This window comes from Taeniopygia guttata, chromosome 7 (assembly GCF_048771995.1).
Source record: "Taeniopygia guttata chromosome 7, bTaeGut7.mat, whole genome shotgun sequence".
NCBI classification, from domain to species: domain Eukaryota; kingdom Metazoa; phylum Chordata; class Aves; order Passeriformes; family Estrildidae; genus Taeniopygia; species Taeniopygia guttata.
In genome coordinates, this window is record NC_133032.1 from 32,757,882 (window position 1) to 32,774,653 (window position 16,772).

Below are 16,772 nucleotides of genomic sequence, written 5' to 3' on the forward strand. Positions count from 1 at the left end.
CGGAATTGTGGAATCTGTAAGCAGGAACAAAACAATAGAACCTGAACATCACATTTTTGAGTGAAGTTGCAGCTATATTGGCTAAAGCCTTTGGTGCCTGTCACAGCCTGATGTGTTTTGTACACAGCTGAGTAGGGTGCTTGTCCTGGTGAGATTTATTTCTATTTCCTGGGTGATACTTCTTTCCCAAGAATTAATTTTGTCAAGTAATTATCATGAGAGCTCTATTACTGGCTTAAGTGTGCATGCACCAGAAATAGTCAGGTGTATTTGATCACTCAGCCTCTTCTTTCTTATAAATGAAATTTTGATAACTTATGGCAACTGATCTTAGGAGTATTGATATCCAGTGGCTCGCTGCTTGCAAAGAACTGTAAGAGCCAATGTGGCTGTAGGATTGCATCTAATAATAATTTGGTAGCTTCTGTAGGATTGGGAGGGTTGGGCTGGGATTTTGAATTATATATCTGAGATTAAAACAGTCAGTCTGTTATAATAAATAATTCAGTTCTAATCAAAGCAGTTACTGTTGATTTACTCAGTTGACTGTCATTGAACTTCTGGGGGTGTTGCTTGAAGCAGCAGTAGTTAAATGCATATCCAAAACATTTATCTGAAGGCATAACAAAGGCTGGGTTGAATCACAGTTTTGACTCATTCCATTTCTAGCACCGAGTGTTGATTTATTTATGGGCTGTGAAGCTGTGGAAGGAGAAGATACAGCACAACTATATTATTTATCTTGTTATTTATCATAGAGGCTAGAGATATGGTTTCGTAATCATCTGAAGTTGATCTGAGGTTTCTACTAGAAGGTTTTGTTTTCGCATCAGAAGAGCTATGTTTGGTCATTAGTATTCTGTCAACCAGCAGGTGCTTCGTGGTTTCAGTGCAGATATATCTTAAAAATGATGATGTATCTGAGCTCAACATGAGATTCTAATATTCTTCAATGACATTTATTATTTTTCCTTTCTGTTAAATCCCAGGTTTTTATGTGAAAATCTTCCCTTATCATCAGTCTTGAAAAGTCAGTTGATGCTGTTAGGTCTTTCATAATTGATCTTTCAGGGCCAAATGTGAACAGACTTTCAAAATGGTTATTTTTTCAAGGGTGTTGGGATTGGAATTTTTTCTTTAAGCAGCAATATTTAATTTGGTTAACTTTTCATTTCATGAAGGAATAAAAGTGCAATTAGCCTGTGGACATATTTGGTAACTTCAGAAAGAGGTATTTTTTTTTCTTTTTTTTTCTTTTAGAGTATTTTCTTATGACAGAATGTAAAACTAATATTGGGTGAGCGTGTTATTAACCCTGAGTTTAAATTTGGCATTCTTAATCCTATGATTAATTTCATGATTAATGTCCAGCAGCAGAGGTTGAAAGCTTAAATGTTTGCGAATGCAAGCATGAAATGAAATTCTAATAACACTACAATGATGTGGATTTATGAGGTGTGTTGGCTGCTAGGGATAACTGGGAAATGCTGTTGCAAGAGTAATTTGTCAATGTGGACAGTGATGAAGAGTTGACAGTTTATAGTGTGGTTGCACAGCTGAATGATAAATGTGCCTACAGAGCTCTCAAGTCAGAATTGCTGATTTAAAATATTAAAATGCATTAGGGTAATGGAAAGGATATTACTGTTAAGATTTTTCATTTTTACTTCAAGGTTAGACTATTGGAGTGAGAGGGTTGTGTTATGTGCATGTTTCAAAAGGCAATGTATGCATCAGATTATGTACAACATCAGTTTGGAAAAACAATATGCATGAAATTATGCATATATCTACTTTTACTCTTCAAATCACCTCTACAGTCTATTGTGACAAGTGTCTATGCTCTTTCATACTCTTCTGTGATCTACTTTTTTTATTCTGAAGCAGTTCAGTTAGGGTGTAACATTATGCTCATCCAGTACTCTTTGTAATGTAATTTTAAACTTGTAAACAAAGGAGCCCAAAATGTTTCATTTTGGTGTGCAATATGGGTCAGAACCACAGAGACAGAAAGTAATTTGTCCACAGTTTATGTAAAGGTTTAGAAACAAAAGGCTGGCATAAGCCTAGCCTTTGGGTATCAGACATGTGCTCTGTTGTTTTCCCCATGAGTGTCTGCAAAACAGAAACAATTCTGACAAAATCCAGGCTGCCCCAGGTGTTCCCTCCTGAAGAGCCTGTTCAAGTGCAGGTACCAGTAGTTCTGCCTTGCTTTGGGTGGCAAAAACACCTGCAGGAACACAGCTCTTCTCCAGTGCTCTGTGTCTTGGCTGCTTGAGCAGAATGGGAGGCAAGTGTGGCAGCCCAAGGAAAGCAAGAAGCAACCCAGCATGTCCAGGCTTCTGCATTTTGTTTAAAGCTGACCTCTGTGCAAACTTGCAGATGAAACAGAGAATTTTTGCACTTCTTTCTCACTGTTTTGCTTCAGGTGCTGGATCTTCTCTGGGGTGTGATAAGCAGCTGTGTGATCATAGACTCATGGAATGGTTTGGGTTGGAAGGGACTTCAAAGCTCATCTTGTTCACACCCCTGCCATGAGCAGGACACCTTCCACTGTCCCAAGCTGCTCCAAGCCCTGTCCAACCTGGCACTGGACACTTCCAGGGATGGGGCAGCCACAGCTTCTCTGGGCAACCTCTGCTTCACCACCCTCTGCTCCTCAGAACACAAATTGTGCTGGAGTCTTTTAAGAGTGGGTGAGATAGAAATGGCCTGAATAGCAAAATCAGGCTTAAATTCTCTTGAATACAGAGCTAGACAGGGATTAGAAATAGCAAACATTAAAAAGTAAGATAAACTTGCTTCTTTTTAACTGTGATGCCCAAAGAGAATAGTTACTTACTTTTAAACTTAGCACTTAGTTATGGAAAAAGCAGTTGTTTAACACTGTAATAGCATTGGCACAGTTATCATTTTCAGGGATTGGATTGCCTCTGGGCAGAAATGGGAAAAATTAATTTCTAGGCAGTATAAAAATATATTTCACTGCAAAATGTCAGTTTGCAGCTGAAGAATGACACTTTTAAAAATATCTTCTAGAAAATGAGTTTTTCACACTATTTCCAAGCTTTAAAAAGAAAAAAAGTGGAGAAAATGGAGGGGACTTAGAGGTTTGTTTGTTTGTTTGTTTTTTTTTTTGTTTTTTTGTTTTTTTTTTTTCTTTAGCTACATACATGTTTCTCTGGGAGGACTGCTTCCCACAGGAGTGGGACTGGTGGTCAGCTGGTAGCTGTGGTGCAAGTTACCCCCTCCCATTACACTGGTGCTTACCTGCTGGAGCTGGGCAGGTCTCTCTAAAATCCCAGGCTTTGGATCTCCAGCTCACCTTTGAGGTGGACATGTAAATTTTTGGTACCCATCTTGGAATCCAGAACTTCAAAGATTTAAAACTGGTTTGAATTCCAGTCTGTGAGACTCCTGTAGCTTTTGCATATGTGCTAATACACTGTTGGAGAGAATTCTCATTTTCAGTTCTTCAGACTTGATGGAAACACAAGGCATAGTTTGGTAGTGGGAGTATTTTTCTTCATATTCTTACTTCTGCTTTCAGGACTAAAGCATTAAAATACAAACCAAAGGTGATTTTGAACATGGATTTGTTTCCAGGGTGCAAGCTGTAGTCTGAGGCACAATTTAGTGAAAATTCCTGGGTATTGTAATTATAGAGATTGCTTTAATCCTTGTGGTTTTTCTAGATTACTGCAATTTGCTTATGTCCAGGGGGAAGTCCCCTTTCCACATTTCTGCTGCTAATCCTGGACATTGAGTTGATGATTTGCATTTCTCTAGTGTAATGTAACATCAAACCAGCTTCTTTCAATTCTGTGCAAATAATCAGAATTTTCACAAAACCAGTGTTGTTGTCTGAAATGTAAATCACCAAAAGTTCAGACATATTTGGTCATCTTACATATGTCCCTAAGAAAGTGAAATGCTAATGATAGTCAGCACTTTATCCCTGAATTACCTGTTGGTGGATTGGCCTGATTTAGGGTGATTTGGGCTGTTGTTTTTTCTTCTTCTCTCACCTTAAACTGGGATTAGTCTTTTAATGAATTGTTGGAAAAGACATAAATGCCAGTATATGAGAGGAATCGAATACAGTGCCCATTGCTGAAGGCAGACAAGAGGCTGTTTGTTGATTGATGTGTGAAATGTTGTGTGGCAGTGTCACTGGGGCTGTGGGTACCTAACACCCAACATTTGAGACTGCCTTTGAAAGAACCACATCCAAAGCTGCCTGTATCCTACTCCATTTCACTAACCAGATGGGCACTCCTCTTGCACATCACAGGTTCTGCAATCTCTTCAAAGGGATTCTGTCACTGAGGAAAATGCTAAACAAAAAACAGGAGTTGAACAAGTCACCTTCCCAATGGGAGCTGTCCTTTCACATCAGATTCTCAAAGGGATTTGTGACATTACAAGTTCACTACCTGCATTCATACTGCCTAATAAATTTAAAGGTGCACTTTCTTTCACCACGTATTGCAGTGGATTTTTTTGTTTGTGTATTCTTCTCTCTTGGACTGACTTAAGAGCAGCACTGTAACATGGATGGAAGTACACTGAGCAGTGTGTTTACCTGGTGTGCAAAGAAAGTTGTTTTAGCTTCTCTGTGGATGGGCTCCACCTGCCCTTTGGCAGAATCCAAAATGAAGATTATCCCAAGTGCTCAGAGCATACCCTTCAGTTCCAGCTTTATTCAACTCCCACTGTGACTCTTTGAAAGCATAAAGGTCTTTCTGAAATTTTGGATGTGGAGAGCTGCTGGCAGAGTATATTTTGATTCAATTTGGAAGATGTTCAGACTACTTCAGTGCTACAGATGTTTGTCAGGTTCTTAAAACTCTCCTTGAAGTATTTGCTCTGTAATAGAGTCGAGTGCTGCAATCTTGCCTTGCATTCACTTTCAGTGTGTGTCTGAGGAAAAGTCACTGGAACAGACACCTGCAAAGCTTCTATAAAGCAAGTACTCTTCAAGTTTATTAGGTTTGTTTGGGGGTTTTTTTTTCATCCTAAACCTAGCCTAACACGTCAGTTCAGAACACCATCTTTTCTCTAGTATCTGAAATCATGTAGCACTTAAATTTTGAACTTTTAACTGCTGTGCAACTTAACTTTAAGGAGTTGGCTACTTGTACTCCAGGCAGTGCTGTGACTAATGGGATTCCAAACCAAGCAGGGAACACTTGGCTTCTCAGGTAGACACGGTTTCCTGAGCAAGATCAAAGACTATCTAATGCCCTTGATTTGCATTGAATTCAGCACCAGGAACAGGAGGCACAGCTGGTCTTATTCAAAAATATGACAGTACAAAGATAAATATAGTGTGTTCTGAATAATAGCTTAGCATTTATATCACTCATCCAAAAAATGGTCTGTCTTCAAATCTGCACTTGCTGCTTCCCAACAGTCATCTTTACCTGCTAATCTGTCTGGTATCACATCCTTCCTGTTAAATCATCTACATGACAGTACAACAGTAGGTTGCTATGGAGAGAGTAAATTTGAGAAAGAACTGATGGTAGCTCAGTGAGAGGAAGGCAGTGCTGGAAATGGGCAAGAGGAGCCCTGGCTCCTTCTTCAGGGGCAACTTTAGTGTTTGATCTTAAATGATCAAATGAACAAGTTAAATAGCAGGATCCAAATTAACATCACTGCCTTCCTTCACCTTGCTCAAAATTAGGGCTTGTTGCATGTAGATCTTCTGTGCCTAAACAGCTGCAAAGCTGAAGTATATTTCCGATGGAGTTTTCATCTAGACCCTCTTTAATGATAGCATAATCCTTTCTGCTATCATTGCTGAAGATCAAAAAGGGAAAATATAATATCAATAAGAGAGTCAGACCAACTGCAGACACTGATATTACTTTGAATCTATTCCTTAAGTGTTTATTTGTGATGAGAATTATTATAATTTATTTTTAGACTAGAGGGAATGTTTCTAAAAGCACAAAAGAACTGTATTTGTTTTTCAGTCAGTGAGGCATGCAGTGAACTGTCCTTGGCAGCCCTGAAAAATCTGCAGTTCCTTTAGGATGCCTTGTGGTGCAGTGTGAAATACATAAAGTCAGAAAAGGGTAGTAGTCCTTGAAATGTCATATCTTAATTTAGATCAGTTCTAATGCTAGGAATAATGCAAAACTTGTATTATTAAAACAAAGAAAAAAACAGAGAGAGTTTGTGATTGTGCATGGTTTATAATGTGAAGCTTGCAACTCTTTTCTGCCAGAACTTTATAGTTGTAAAAGTTAGGATTGATAATTGCACTTTCTGGTGTGGTTCCAGAGTTGCAGACCACTGAAGAATCAGATATTTTCAAAGGAGTTTGATAAGTCACTGCTTTCAAATGTTATATTAAACACATTGAGTAGGTTAAGTCATAGCATTCAAAATGCTTTTTTATGATTTGTCTGAGGAACCCAAGATTGATACATTTCTTCCTTTTAATGAGGTGAGGATGGCTGTTCATTTATTTTCATGTGATTGGCTCTCTAGGCAATCATATGGTGTGATCTTAAGCCTTTAATCTGTAATGCTCCAGGCTTCTGCAGCATGATTAAGCTAAAATTGTGTTTTGACAGGTCTGTGATTGGAGGAACCATAAAAGCAACTCTGACTTTCAGTTCTTTGAGAGTTGTGAACTTAATCAGGAGTGATGGGGTGTCTTAGCCAGCTGATAAATTTTTGCATTTCCCCCTTTTCACAGTACAGTCATCTTTCAGTTTTCATGAGTTTGCCTCCAACACTGAGATTCCTCCTTCCCCAGAGCAAGTGGTCTAATTTCTTAAGGTACATAAATAATAAGGATTCTACACAACAGGCAGGATTCCTGGGGGCAGCTCAGGAGCTCTCAGTGACTTGCATCCATTTGCTATTTCTTCACTGACTGCTCCCTGTTGTACTTCTTTATTTTCTAGTGGAGAATAATAGAAGTATTGCATTTGCATTGATCGTGTTTCTCTGAGAATCACAGCTGTTGATGCTTGTGGATATTGTTACTTCTGTTATGATTACCTTATTTATAGCCTTCAAACATGGTGGTTTTGATTCTATAATGATTCTTACTTTTTGGTCTGCATTGCTGCAAGGTAGAACTTTGATCCTTTGATTTAGCAAGCATTGTCTTTTTATAAAGATATTCTAGGGAGATGAAAATGTTCCAAAATACAAATTTTTATAAGGTATAAAAGCATAAAAAACTTATTGAAAACATTTTAGAACTGCTCAGAGAAATTGTATTTTGAACATTTAACAGTTGACCTCTGCCTTGATCTTCTGTTTTCATTATTTTGAATGAATATCTAAATGTGACTTCTGGTGGCAAATTTGCTGGGTTAAAAGAGCATTAAATTGCAGAAAGCAATCTTAAGCCTTCTCTGCAAAAAAAGCAGCTTTATCTTGAAGATCACCTTATTATGAACTGATTGCTTATTTAAGTCATCAGGCTAACTATAAAGGTGTAATATAAAGGCATTGAGTGGAGGCTTTGGTCAAGCGGCTAAAAATAAAGTAACACTATTTATTTTGATGTGATAATTTTACAGGTTGAAAATTGGTGTCCTCGTTTACCTTGGAGAGCAAAAAATCCTAATGAAGAAACTGATCAAAATACAGTGGTAAGAACAACTATGTCCTTAATAAGGGCAAACCAATGCAATAATTCAGTAATTGTGATTCATACAAAATATCCTGTGCCACATAAATGCTAAAAATATTAGAATTTACAGTTTTTACTCCTCAGTTCTTCAAAGCTGAAAGGAATCCTTCTTGAAATGTGTAGCTCATGTATTCAGTCATTGTATTGTGCTTTTGCTGGTAGATATTAATTAAAAACATTTTTGTGTTTAAATTTATGAAATACTCTACGCAGATATTGAGAAAAATCACAAATCCACAAACTTCTCACCAGTGTTAAGTATGTGTGAAAATGCCTGTTTTTATTGTCCCAAAAATATGGGCCTTTTTTACAAAGCTGCATTAATGGGAGAGGCTTATCTCCATTTCAGGTTTGTAGCAATATTTTGATTACTCCCAATTTTTTCCCATTGAATACTATAAACACACAGAGTTGTTTCTAAATTGTTACAGCCTAATTATGTAGCAATTAGGTATTTTAAGATAATTTAAGATAATTACTGGGCTGCATATGAACACTTTTTACGTAATGTAGGTATAGGCTGCCTCATTTTTTAAAACTAATTTATCTTAGAACAGTCTAGCTTTAAAACAAGTATTTCCTTTAAAATTTATACCCTAGTAATGTTTCTTCCTTTCTGGTGTAACTGGAGACTTCCTTGTGTTTGGAAGATTCATGATACAGATAAATCATGAGCCCACTATTCTGTATTATGATTTAGACATACCTATACCTCATTTTGAAGCACACGAGCAATACCAGGTCTTATATTGCAGAAATAAATGCATTGTGAAGCATTGCAAAGTTATTCTGGGCTACCAAGTACCACTAATAAAAATAACAGTAATTTATGTAGCTTAGAAATGTCTGTTTAAGTATATCTTTAACACTTGAACTAAAATTTTAACGGGCTAGGAGTATATCTTTTTTTCTATTTCTATTCCTTTTTTTCAAAAAGTAATATAAAGAGCTCACATTTGAACAGTTTTATAACTTCTGGAAAGTATGCTGAAGAATAACTAATGTTTGGGGTGTTTCTTAATGCTTTGCTTGAAGGCTGAAATCCGTATCAACTTTGATAATCTGTACAAAATGATGTCAAGGCATGAGGAATTCAGGTGGATGATGTTGCGCATCAGACGAATGGCTGATACCTGGATTGAGGCCATTAAATCACTTGCAGAAAAACAAAATTTGGAGAAAAGAAAACGAAAAAAGGTAAATGAGAACACCTTTATTCATGTCACTTGCTGTTATATGGGCTTTTTCAAGCTTCTTGTTCCAGGTGTAGCTTTAGAGTGTGAAAAGAAAATATAAAAGGCTCATGTTTGTACTCTTCAAGAAGTATTTTGCTGTTTAAAATTCTGTTGCAATGGGTGTTTGCTTTACAGATAGTTTTACATGTTTTGCATGAGTCAATCTTGGAGTAAGTTTTCTGACCTCTGTAGTTTTGGATAGAACAGACACTGTGTAGACTAAATACAGACTATATTCTAAAGGGAGAACCTGGGAATTCACTGCAAGCTGGTGACACTGGAGTGTTTTATGTAGTCATGGGAAACAACAACTGTACATCTTTGTTGTCCAATATTGAGACTCTAAATGGTGTATCTTGGGGTTGGATTTGAGTAGACTTAAAGTTGACCAAAACTTTGGATTGGATCAATTTAGACCTCTTGTAATGAGTTCAATTTTAAAGCCATGAGATACTTAAAGTGAAAAGGTCTAGTTCATTTGATATATATATTTTTTTTAATTACCTTAACTAGTTAAGATAAAGCCAAAAGTTGCAAACTCCACACAGGTTTGCTTTTTTGTCTTGTTATTCCTGGAGCCAGTCCTGAGTGGCAGCAGCCCTGTGTATATTCATATTTCTACCCTCTCTTAAGCCTGCCTGGCTCAGCTCCTTGCTGGAGGTTCTCAGTCCTTGCATTCATTACAAAATGAACTTATTTGGGTGGAAGTATTGGCTTGTTTGCTTTGAGATTTTTTTCTTGGCCATAGTTGGAATTTAATAGAAAGAAAAACTGCTGTAATGTATAACAGTTGCATGTTTAATGTCGATAACTCAAATGTATGACTTTCCTTTCCAGATCCTTGTTCATCTGGGGCTTTTGACAAAAGAATCAGGATTCAAGATTGCAGAAAATGCGTTTAGTGGTGGCCCTCTTGGTGAATTAGTCCAGTGGAGTGATTTAATTACATCTCTCTACTTACTGGGCCATGACATCAGGATTTCAGCTTCACTGGCAGAGCTCAAGGAGTAAGGAGATTACTCTCACTTTTGAAACTAGAATTAGAGGAAAAGAATTGTAAACTCTTGAAGCTTCTATTAACAGTATATAATTTCTTGAAGCATAAAATGAAAGTGATAATTCACTAAACAGAGGATAAGATTATTTTCATGAGCTAAGTATATGTGCCATGGAAAGGATAATGTGTTTTCATTATTGCTTCAGGCTCCTGGGACTTCATAAATGAATGTTGTAAAATTCCAGCTAAGCAGCTTAGTCTTTAACATTCCAGGTGCTTTAGCCAGATGCAATGGGAAATGTTACAGACTAGCCTAATTCTGTGTCCTCTGCTTCAGTTTCTGCTGTTCTTCACTCAGTATCTTATTCTAAGATAAAGGTTTAAGTTCTTTAAGCATGTTACTTTTGATGTAGTTAATTGCTTGTGTTAGGTCAAATTGCTCCTTACTCTTCCTTGTCTTGCTTTGCCAACATAAAACATCTGTTTGAAGTTTGAGCACATGTGCTTTTTCTGCAGCTTTCTTTTTTAAATTACATGACAGCATTGTTTTATAGAGAGCTCTTATACTATAAAGCTGTCAATAGAAGGCAGAAATTATTTTGAATAATTGCAAAGCACGCTATTTTTAAGCATTTCAAACATATCATTCTTTTGCTTAAACTAGACAAGATTTTTAGTGAAAATTAGTGCTTTACATTCAATAAATGTTGAGCATCTCTAGCATTTCAGTGTTCTTACATGGTTCATGTTTTCAAAACAGTAAAAGAGTAAAACCTTTTTAGAAACTGGAATTATTGGAATAAGTAGTATTACAGCATCAATTCAAGGCATTTGGAAAGTAATGCTTTTTCATGTTGCTTCTTTCTCTGTTTAGGATTATGAAGAAGGTTGTAGGTAACAGATCTGGCTGCCCAACCCAGGGGGATAAAATTGTAGAACTCATTTATATTGATATTGTGGGACTGACTCAGTTTAAGAAAACCCTTGGTCCATCATGGGTTCATTACCAGTAAGTATAACACTCACTTGCCCTCTAAACTGCTTTGTTAAGGAGCTTTTGTTGAATGACACGTCATAATACTGAAATAAGTCCATTCACATGAATTTATTTAGAAGTGAAAATGTTGTCTGTTTCTGTTGTCTTTAGCTTTTAGGATTAAAGGGCCTAATACTTATTCTTTGCATGCCCTCATTATCCTCTCCAGCAAGCTTGAGATTCTTGGAATCAAATATTTTTAATCTTAAAAATCTTAATTATCCTCCTGATATATCATTGTCTCTGCCCCTCTTTCCCTCCTTTCTTGACATGCACTTCTCCCTCCCCATTTTTTCTGTAAATTAGTAGGTGAGCTGAGAGATTACTGCATTTTGTTGTTTAGTTGGAATACCAGAGGCATGTTTTGCTTGTTGGTGTTTGCAAGAACACTGGATCAATGATTGTGGAGATTTATCTGTTCTAATTGTATTGCCCAACAACTGCAGTGCAATTTTCTGTTCCATTTCTTAAGATATTGGGCAGAGAGTTCAGGGGCAGGTCTGAAGAATAAACTGCAGTTATTGCTGCTTTGGTAATCTATAAGCATCTTTCCATTAGAAATGTAAGATGAGGGTGCACTCAAAAATGACTTTGCACCTTTCTTCACCTCTACAGTTCTAAAAACCTCTTTTGTTTTTTGTCAATAGCTTTAAACCATTAAGCTTCCTGTGCATTGTACAAATACACATCAGCATGAAAGAACCCCACATTCAAATTACTGATGTTGAATTTTCTATACCTGCTCAAATTAGCTGTGTTTCATAATTCACAAAGTCCAGTAAAATCCTATTTGAGGGAAGGTATTGGAAGGTGTTCATGGCGGAGAAACTCTTTTCTTTCAGCCTCAGGATTTTCTAGAGCATTGGATCTTTCCAGTGTAATTTTAAATAAGAGTACTGTGATCAACATTGCAGATTAGATTACTCTTAATCTCTTTTTTGAAGCAGGGGAGTAAATGGATATTCTAGTTTTTAGGAGCCTGCTAATAAAGATAATCCCATTTTCCATCGAGCAGCAGTTGCTTGTCTGTTTGCCAGATGTAATTGTCACTAGGAGATCACATGCAACCGTGTGGTCAGGATATGAAACCCTTCTTATAAATTTTAAATGTTTCTTCCTGTCTGCTTGCAATTACCTGTCTGGTATATCCTGTAACAAAGCTATGGAAATGCACAGTGAGATTATAGATTAGCTATGCAATTTTGCTTTCTTCATAGACTCATTACATCTTGAATTATCAATCTGGTTTTCATTGATTACTATTTTGTGGGAATGAATGGTGTTTTCTTGTTTAGGAGAGCAGAATTACATTTAACTCCAAGTACCTTAGGTATTGTAGAATGTTTTGAGGCTTTTGGGGGAGAAAAATATATCCTAATGCGTGTCTTCTACAACGCTGCATTTCATGGACTGGAAGGGAATCTCATCCAGTCCATGGCCTGACAGAAAAATAGATGAGGATGCATTTGTACTTCATGGGAGATTTTTGTCTCATCTTTCACTGAAGACTGAAAAAGATGCCCCAGCATGTTGTTTTATATAGTTAAGCTGTTCATTAAAATGTTTTTCTTGGCCCGGTTTCTTGCTAACTGCCCATTACTGGTAATTCTAATAAGGTTCTGGAGAATAAATTACTTCTTTCTCTTCTCTGCCAGCCCTTATACTGCTTTTCCTTCAATTTGCTTTTTTAAAATACATACATTTAGGGGGTTTGAATCATTACTTACAATTCATCTTTTGTACACCTTTCATGAAACTTGTTGCATTTATCATGAATCTCTAATTACTTGATGCTTTTTCTCAAATTCAGTGTACAAAAGAAGATCCAGAATCTAGCAGAGACTACAGAATTGATTAAAGCAGGCGAATTAATTTGTAGCTGTGTGCATGCTGTCTCCTATTTCAGGATCCTCTTCCAATAATTGTTTTTTCTCCCAGCACCATGAGTTATCTTATAAATTTTATCATTAGAATGTTTTGAGGTTAAAACCACAAAATGCCTTATAAGAGCATAGGCATCCATTTCTGTTTAATTCCAGTAAAGTAAACATTATCACAAATAAAGCTGCTTTTTAGCCCTTGTTCTTTACAAACTTTGATTTCCTTCTCACTTATATGTTATGCCAGTAGGAATAATTGTCTCAAAAAAAATAATGTTTTTCAGTGGATGTGCGCAGGTCAGCTCAGTCTGGTTAATACAGACCAGACTCAGAAAGAAATGAATTAGAATGTTTTTATTCAATTCAGATCAGAATAGAGTGGCAGAATAAGCCTCTCCCTTCAGAACAGTCGCTTGGTAAGAGTGCTTTATATAATCTTTCTGGGTGAACTGGAGCCCTGAGGAAATTTTTGGTAGTTGCAAATCAGGTTTCTGGAACTGCAAGCTCAAAAGAATGACCCTGCTGCTTTGGGAGTGAGTATTTCTGAAAGACTCCTCTGCACAGCTGAGAGCACCAGTGACTTTTGGTAGAATGTGCTTTATCTGTGGGCTAATTGGTGCTGCAAATAGCAGGAGCACAGCAGAACACATCTCATTTTGGAGTGCACCTTATTTCCAAGGATGGATCTGCTGGGTTTTTCAGTTCTGAGGTGTGGATGTTTGACTGCAGCTTGTGTGCAATGAATCAACATACAAATTAATATTTTAATATAATTTGAAGAGTGCAGTATTTCTTAGCACCCTCATCCTCCATGAAGCACATAAAAATCTGGTATTTTTTCATTTTTCCACAGTCTCTGTAGCAATGACTCATTCCCATATGCCAACAATCCAGCTGGCTTTTTTTTTTTTTCTTGAAATAAATTAACGTGACAGCTATCCTGAGAAATGAGCAACATTCCTGCTTTGTACGTGTTCTCTAGAACACATCTTTTTTAGGAGGATTATTTTCTGTCCTGAGATTTCAAATGCAAATACTGAGTGGCCTGATGAAGTGGGAGAAGGATACAAAAAAAAAATGTGTATAAATACTTCCACTAGGTCAGCTCTGTTAAGATTGTGCTTCTGCCCAATACTCAAGGGGAAAGAAAAGCTCCCTTTAAATAATCCTGGGTTACATTTTTCTGATTTTTTTTTAATAAGCCCTAAAATTGTCACTTCTAATGTGCTAGACAAAAAAGACTTAATATGGATGTTTCTAAAGCAATTTATTACCTACTAGTCCTCTTTTTAATTAGTCAGAGAATAGACTTATTCTGACACCAATTTCAGGGCACACTGCAATTCTCTGCAGCTTCACTGCTACAGCTAGGTGACATTTTAGGAAGGAAGAGTGGGAAAACTGAAATTAAAGGTATACCAAATTAGCATTTTAATTTAAAATATATCCCTGAGTTATAAAAAAAATACTGTTTTGTTATTTTCAAAATTAATAATTTCACTTTAGAAATCCTAATGCATTTTATGCAAAAATAATTTTAAAATGAAAGGCATCTAAATTATTAAGTGAAACAAATGGAGACTGTAGTAGTAGGGTAGACAATCAAGGCATTCCTACAGATATTAAAATATAAGTTCAGCATAACTGGTATTAATTATATTAATTTCTAAATTTTAAATCTTTACCAGCTCCTTTCTTCTGCATTTCATGGATTAGTTTCACCACTTGAAGCTTTGATCTCTCATACCATTCCTGCACAGGCTTGCACTTTTTTCTGTCGTGTTATTTTCCTTTGTTTATACCAAATAATAGAAATTTTGTTTTCGCTTTCCTGCTTTCTGCTGCATCACATTGCCTGTCCTGATTCAGAGACCCTGCATGTATTGGACATGGTTCCTCATATCCCTGTGAACCATTAGTGCTTTTTATCTTACATCTGACTTCAGGAAAAAGAGAGGCAACAAAGCAATGTGGTGCTCCTTACACAAATCTCTTGACAAACTCCAGCAGTGTTGCAGTTCTTCAGTAGCTTTCTCCTATTTTTCATTCTCCTCTACTCAAGTACCTGGCCAAAAGCTGTATGTTTGAGAGGAATTTTGTTTTAAGACCTGCCAAGAAATAAGAGGGCTTTTATTACTGAATGATTCATCAGTGCAGAACTTGTTTTGGTCCTGCTGGAGTATTTTGTGTGATGCAGAGATAATTGCCACTGTTGTAAAATATTTTCATTGAGAACAGTTGACAGAAAACACTGCACAGAAAGTGATCTGTCAGCTTTGTTGTTTGGTGAATCATAATATGTTGTATATTTTGACTTTCTTTTGTTTCAAATATCTCTGTGAAGCTTTTAAAAAAAACACATCATTTTTCTCAATTTGTATTTTGAAGTACAAAGGTAGCATTTCATAGAAGAGTTTAAAAGTTGCTGGGGTTTTTTTTCTACTTCCCACATTATTAAATACTTTAGAAAAAGGAGCAACATACAAGTAACATATAAATTTATTTTGGGGACTAACATATTTTGGTTTTAAAGTTGACAAATGGTTGGAGATAAGTTCTTTCACTTGTGAAAGCTAAATTCTTTCACATTTAAGCACCAAAATCAAGTGTTTTAGTGAACAGAATGTGCATATGGGCTTGGAGCATGGGAAATGTTGAAAACTGGGGAAAAGAGCCATTTTTAATAGTAATTTTTACAGCTACCTCCCTTCTCTGCCACCCATGAGGTTGTGTCCCTTCCAAGCCCAATGATTCCAAGCACAATGTGCACTGATAAGATTTTATGTTTCTAACACAATTACACATGATATTTAATTCCTGTATAAGTCTTTTCTGCAGTTTTGTTTGTAGAGGGCTGAAGAATGGTAGAGTCAGCAGCTCTGGAGCTCTGTCATGCACTTCAGTGGCAGTGGTCAGTATGACCAAGTCATATCCAACATTTGGCTGGCTGCATTTTGGAAACATAACTTCTAGAATCTCTATCCTATAACATGTACTGTCTTCTTCATACTGACAATTTTTCTGGCCCTTTCTTTTTCAAGAAATTAATAGGATTTTAAATAAAGGGTGAGTGTGATTCTCTCATCCCAGGCCCTTTGTAATCCAGTGCCAGGATTTCTCTCTGTTGTGTTTTGGTTGATGCAAGTAATTGACTTTTATCTGTTCCTTCAAAAATCTGTGACAAAATGTTCCATAAACAAATAAATGAGCTGACTGCAAGAACTCAGCATATTAAACCTTCTTCAGTGCTTTTACAGCAGGTCTAAAAGTCAGAACCTGGAGACCAAATACAATTGTCTGAAGACAATGTCCTCTTCTGCTCTGATATTCTTGGCATATGGCCCCTGGTTACTGCATTTGATTTATGGTAATGGTTGAGAACTTCAGAAAACACATGCAAAATCTTCTCTTCTTCTGCCTAAATACTACTCCAGAGCCCTAGGAAATGCAGGTGGCCACTGTGGCATTCCCATAAGCTCTACGTGGATTTTAAAGCATAGCTTCGTTCTGTAAGGACAAAATAAGCTCCAGGGTTGTTATTTGAATATCAGATATATCCTTGAATTTGCTGTTCATAACATCTTTGTGAGTGTAATATGAAAAGAAATGTTTGAAATTAAAATGTACCTTCAGTTTATATGTTCTCCACAGCTGCAAAGACAAAACACATTTTAATTATCACAACTATGTGTGTATATATATATATATATATGCATATTCTTATGTAGACATATATAGGTGTACCTACAGGAAATTTGTTTTTCTTTTTCAGGTGTATGCTAAGAGTTCTGGACTCCTTTGGGACTGAGCCAGAGTTTAACCATGCCCATTATGCCCAGTCTAAAGGCCACAAGACACCATGGGGAAAGTGGAACCTCAATCCACAGCAGTTTTATACAATGTTCCGTGAGTACCTCTGTGCTTATAAATAATTTAGAGCTTTGAAAAGGAATGCTGTCAT

The 16,772-nt window shown here is 36.6% G+C and overlaps 1 protein-coding gene across 3 annotated transcripts in view; it reads left to right on the plus strand.

The window, feature by feature from the left end:
- The window catches only part of MGAT5 (alpha-1,6-mannosylglycoprotein 6-beta-N-acetylglucosaminyltransferase), a 111,665-nt gene that overhangs the window by 59,983 nt on the left and 34,910 nt on the right, over positions 1-16,772 (plus strand). For all 3 annotated transcript variants that reach the window (XM_030278062.4, XM_072931715.1, XM_072931716.1), the window contains exons 6-10: positions 7,551-7,622; positions 8,699-8,860; positions 9,736-9,905; positions 10,770-10,904; positions 16,584-16,717. In XM_030278062.4, coding sequence (XP_030133922.2) covers positions 7,551-7,622; positions 8,699-8,860; positions 9,736-9,905; positions 10,770-10,904; positions 16,584-16,717 — 673 coding nt within the window. The remainder of the gene's footprint in view (positions 1-7,550; positions 7,623-8,698; positions 8,861-9,735; positions 9,906-10,769; positions 10,905-16,583; positions 16,718-16,772) is intronic.